The sequence below is a fragment of the Carlito syrichta genome, unplaced genomic scaffold (assembly GCF_000164805.1).
Source record: "Carlito syrichta isolate Samal-C Ts95f unplaced genomic scaffold, Tarsius_syrichta-2.0.1 Scaffold304598, whole genome shotgun sequence".
Lineage (NCBI taxonomy): Eukaryota > Metazoa > Chordata > Mammalia > Primates > Tarsiidae > Carlito > Carlito syrichta.
The window spans coordinates 854524-860002 of NW_007248694.1; the positions used below are offsets into that span (position 1 = coordinate 854524).

A 5479-nucleotide genomic window follows, 5' to 3' on the forward strand; every position below is an offset into this window, starting at 1 on the left:
AACTACAGGTGCACGCTACCACGCCCGGCTAAGTTTTGATTTATTGTAGAGATGAGGTCTCGCCTGCCCAGGCGGGTTTCGAACCCACGGACTCAGGCAATCCACTCACCTCAGCCTCCCAAAATCACGGGATTGCAGGCTGAGCCACCGAGCCTGGCTCTCTGGTGACTTTCATGGTACAATTTTATGTCCTGTTTCCCTAAAACAAATTTTAAGTTCTGCTGGGCCTAAGCAAGCTTTGAAACTTTTTTATATCTATTCTGCTGTGGTTATCCTCAGTACTGAGTTTTTTCCCCCAACAAACTCCCAGATGAATCCAATATGCAAAACAGGTTTTTGAAAATGAAATTGGCTGGGCTTGTTGGCTCAACCTGTAATCCCAGCACTTTGGGAGGCCAAGGTGAGTGGATTGCCTGAGCCCATGGGTTTGAGACCAGTCGGGGCAACTTGGTGAGGCCTCGTCTCTACAATAAATAAAAAAATTAGCTGAACGTGGTAGCACACACTTGTAGTTCTGGCCACTTTTAAGCCTGGGGTGGAAGGATCGCCAGAGCCCAGCAAGTCGACGCTGGGGTGGCTATGATTGTATCACTGCACTCCAGCCTGGGTGACAGAGACTCCAACTCCAAAACAAACAAAAAAGAAAATGAAATCACTGTTAAGTGGGGAGAGGGCACCTCTGTCTTGCCCTGGAGAAGTCCCAGGCTGGGAAGCCATAGCACTGCAGGGTCTGGGGTGAGCCGGCTGACACCTAATCCAGGGTCCCATGGCCAGCTGCTAGAGCCTGTCCTCAAGGCCACCCTCAGGTTGAGCACAAAGGGCCCTCAGGATTCAGAGACTAAATCCTTGGCTAGTTCAACTGAAGTGCCACATGGGCAGGGCTGGGAAGGGCTTCAAGGAGGAAGGAGATTTTAAGTTGGGCTGTGGGAAGGCAGGCTGCGACTTCAATAGGTGGAAAGAAAAGGACTAGAGGTGGGGGAGCTGGAGGCAGGGGCTGCCCTGTCTGGCCTGAGAGCAGGGTGTGTGGATCATGAGGAGACTGGAAGGCCTCGAAGGCCACTGCCATGGAGCAGGGTTGTGACATGATCGTGGGGGCCAAACACAATGGACATGGCAGGCCAGGTTCCTGTCTTATCCAACTGTGCACTCCTGGGGGAGACAGGTCCAGGGTTATAGTCTGCCCAGTGAAAATCCTACTTAGCCCCAACCCCAATCCTACTGCCAAGTCTTCCCCAATAGGGACAATGGCTTCAACAGTCACTTGCCTCAAGGAGAAAACTTTGGAATGGTAGGTATGTAACAGCAGGGAATTCCCACAGCCTTGAGCACAGCAGGATATACCTGGAGATGCTGCCAGCCTGTAAGCTCCAGGCATGGGATGTAGACTCAATCCTGCTTGCAACCCTGCTGGCCAAGGGGCAGAGGTTCCCAAGAACACCAAGAAGACATGAGTGTAGGGGCAAGGGGCCTCAGAGAGGGAGAAAATGAAAGGGCACGACCTGGAATCAAAACTCTTTATTGTCCTGCCCAGGAAGCCCCTCCAAGGAATCCATGGAGCAGGGGGCCAGCAGCAAGGGCCCTTCTTGACAACCTGAAGAAAGGGGGCCTGTAGACAGGTGGGGAGAACAGACCCCTCCAGCTCCCTGATGGCACTAGCTGTTCTGGCAGGCATCCTGTATTTTGGACCCAAGGGAGCCATCACCAGCACAAGGCCTACAGATGGGGCTAGGGCCGAGTGTTGTTGGCATTGATGTCTACCGTACCACTCTGGCACATGTTGGTTCCATTCACCTCTTGGCCCCAAACTGCAGGGGGAGATGGGCCCAATGCTGGGAGGCCCTGGGAGGGTGAAGGTGGGCTGCATGGGCCGGAGGACGCCAGATGGAGACATACTTCCCCCATGCAGCTGCTGGCAGACAACTGACAGAGGCATCCAGCCAGCCCCCTGTGCCATTCTAGAGGCCAGTGGTGAAGGTCCCAGGGCAGCTTAGCTTATAGAGACTTCTAGTATTCCCCTGCCCACCCTGGGACCAGAGCTAACACAAGAAGAGCAGGCTCCTAATCCAGCTCTGGTCCCAATACTGCCTTGTCCAGTGAGACTAAATGTCCTCCCCTTCCCATACCGGGCACAGGGCTTAGGCAGGAGCCCAGCAGGCAGTGTCAGGAGAAGTCCTACAGAGGGAAGCTAAGGCCTTTCTAGCAGAATAAAGAGGGGGCCTCAAGGACCAGGGTCACATGCCTGGGGAGGAGGGGACGGAAGGCTTCTGAGTGGCCAGTGAGACAATAACCACCCGTCCCATGCTCATCCTCAACCCTTCCATCCCACTGAGCCCAGAACCCTATGTCCAAAACAGCAGGCCCAACCCTGCCTTTCGGGGTGAGAAGTAATCTTGGACCAAAAGGGGCTGGTAGCAGCCTCCTCTGGAGCCTGGTGGGTTCGGGACTACAGGGCAGCCATCACCGGAGGTTAAAGACCAGGCTGACAGTCAGGATGATGCCCAGGAGAAGGACGAAGGGCAGCCAGGTCTTCACGAAGGCCCCAACGCTGGCAGAGAGATAGAGAGAGAGAGAGAGCGCACAGATGGGCAGGGCTTTGAGCAGATACGCGGCCCAGAGCCCTGTGCATCCACAGAGCCTGCCGGGGCTGCCACCCCAAGGCTGCTAAAGAGGACCTCCAACCATAGTCCTGGGCAGGGTCTGCTCCAGGCTCCTGGTGCAGATCTTCTGCCACCTCGCTGGCTGAGTACAGTAGGCATTCTCACCTTCTCTGGGCCTCACTGGCTCCATCCTTAACATGCCTCTGGGGAGAGGTTTCTAGCAAGACCAGGAACTTCAGTTTGGGTGTGAAAGCCATGAGTGCCCTCTGCCCAGGGCCCTCATAACAGGGCCTGCTGAGAGGGTGGGGCTGGTAGGAGTAGATACAGTGTTGTGGTGGGAGCCAAGGGGCTGGGAGGCAGGGGCCTGGGTTCAACCCTGGCTCTCTGTCTTTGTGTGATTACAGTTAATGTTCTTCTCAAGGGACCTCTAAAAGTCACCCAGGATTTAAAAATACCTCCGAGAGTCTCTTTTGTCAGAAGCTCTTAATGAATGATGGGTGCAGCTAAGAGGAAAGCTCGAAGGGAAGCAGCCAGGCTAGCCCAGATGTGTGCTGCCTTCTAATCTGAGCTCTGCTGCAGCCATGCTTTTGGGTCCACAGGTGACTCACTCAATCTCTCTGAGCTCTCTTTACCTCTGAATTGAGACAAACATCTTCAGCCTCACAGATCATGAGGCTGTGCCTTCAAAGGTCCTCCTGGGCTACTGCTGTGGTCCACCTGCTCAGAACCTTGCCTCTGACAAGGGATGCTTGGGAAGGGACTCTGTGGTGGCAGTCACCACATCATCCTGTGAGGAACCATCTGTTCACTTTACCTGAGCACAGGGCACTGCAGACTCAAAGCCTTCCTGAGGAGTCAGGATCATTGCCCCCTTTTTACCAAGGACAGCAGCAGCTTAGAGAGGCTGGGGCTGTTGCCCAGTGGAGCAGGACTTCAGCACAGCCGCTCTCTCCACCAGGATGTCAGCTAATCATTTTAGAACCTTCACAGTTCCAAAACTGGCATCTGTTTTGATTGTCCTTGCTGACTGAGGGACTCCAGAAATGGTCTTTCTGGAATCCTTGGGAAAGCAGCCCTAGGAGAACGTGTGGGCAGGCAGGCGGACAGGAGGGCAGCTCACCTGACGTACTTCCCATAGAGCAGGCAGAAGAAGCAAAGCGTCACCATATTCCAGTTAGTGCTGTTGTTGTAGCGCATCAAGTTCAGGGCCAATGCCACATGCGAGTGGCAGTTGTCACAGCAGAGATTGTGCTGGAGGTGCCAGAAGGGTTGGGTCAGGACAGACTGTAAGGGAACCTCCCACCCTGGTTCTGACCTCAGGAGCTGGCCCTGCCCCAGCCCACCTACCATGCGGTGCTTGTACTCCTCAGAGGCGTCATGCACTGCAGTGTCCCATGCATTGGGCCCGCTAGTGTACACCTGGGCAGGGTCCAACTTCCAGTACCTGAGGGGACAGAGGGGGTTCTGGACACCAGCTCAGCTCCTGGCCCTGAGGTGGGTGCTGAGGCTGTGGGGGTGAGCCAGATCCAGGATAAGAGTCACATAGCAGACAACTGTGACACATGGTGAGGCGCCCAGTGTCACAGTGGATCCAGGGAAGATATGGAACTCAGTTTGGGAGATGCTATGGTGTGAATGTTTGTGTGCCCCGTACCCCAACTCATATGTTGAAATCCTAACTCCCAGCAATGGCTCATGCCTTAATCCCAGCACTTTGAGAGGTAGAAGCGAGAGGGTTGCCTGAGCCCAGGGACTCAAGACCAGCATGGGCAACTTGGTGAGATCTTGTCTCTACAATAAATCAAAAAATTAGCCTGGTGTGGTGTGTGCATCTGCAGGTCCACATACTTGGAAGGCTGAGGTGGAAGGATCACTGGAACCCAGCAGATAGAGGCTATGGTAGCTGTGAGCCTGCCACTGCACTCCAGCCTGGCCAACAAAGTGAGACTCTAACAACAACAACAAAAAAATCCTAACCCCCAAGGTGAAGGTATTTGGAGGTATGGCCTTTGGGAGGCAATTAGGTCATAGGGGTGTCCTTCACAAATGGAACTATACAAAAGTGGATAAACTTTTTTTATATAACTATACAAATGGCACTTATAAGTGCCCCTTATAAAAGAGGTCAGAGACCCCTCATTCCTTCACTCTGTGAAGACACCACAAGAAGGCATTGTGGATCCTCACCAGACACTGAATCTCGATGCCTTGACCTTGGACTTTCCAGGCTCCAGAACTGTGAGAAATAAATTTCTGTTGCTTACAAAATATCCAGTGTATAATATATTGTCATGACAGCCTGAATGGACTAAGATAGGAATGCAAGAAGGCATCGTGAGGGTGATGCCTGGGTCCAGCCCAAAGGAAGAGGGGTTAGCCAGGCACAGAAAGGGGCATGAGCATTCTAGGCCAAGTGAACAACCTGAACAGAGTGAGAGGCATAAAGCTGTACAGCATGTCCCACAAATTAGGTGACCAAGCTCTACTGGAAGCTTCCAAAGGAGAAACAGGGTGATGGAAGGCTGGCAGGTGAGGCTGGAGATGCAGGCAGGCCGCATATGCAGGGAGCCTGCCACCAGCAGGCATTACCCTCGCATCTCCCACACAGTTTGCAAGGCTTGGTGGCAGGGAAGCATGAGGAGAACTGCTGTTCCTTGCAATGGAGTGCCCTAGGGTATCAGGTCAGGAGAAGCTGAGAGAAGCCCAGAGAGGATGGCCTCAACTGGGGCAGCTCAGCAGCTAACTTCTGGAAAAGGGTTTTTTTTTTTTGAGTTGGAGTCTCACTCGGTCGCCCAGACTGGAGTGCAGTGGCCGCTCCCGGCCACCGCAGCCTCGCCTGCTGGGCTCCGGCGATCCTTCTGCCTCAGCCTTCCGAGTAGCCA

The 5479-nt window shown here is 53.9% G+C and overlaps 1 protein-coding gene across 3 annotated transcripts in view; it reads right to left on the reverse strand.

Moving 5' to 3' along the window:
• Nucleotides 1–1500: 1500 nt before the first annotated feature.
• The window catches only part of TMEM222 (transmembrane protein 222), a 15928-nt gene continuing 11949 nt past the window's right edge, over nucleotides 1501–5479 (reverse strand). The window contains exons 4-6 of one of the 3 annotated variants that reach the window (XM_008060347.1): nucleotides 3945–4041; nucleotides 3718–3848; nucleotides 1501–2545 (exon numbers count right to left, since the gene is read on the reverse strand). In XM_008060347.1, the coding sequence (XP_008058538.1) occupies nucleotides 2458–2545; nucleotides 3718–3848; nucleotides 3945–4041 (316 nt within the window). In that variant the 3' untranslated portion in view covers nucleotides 1501–2457. Of the gene's footprint in view, nucleotides 2546–2874; nucleotides 3222–3702; nucleotides 4042–5479 lie in introns of those variants that run through there. The other 2 variants (XM_021713528.1, XM_008060346.1) reach the window with 2 other exon arrangements.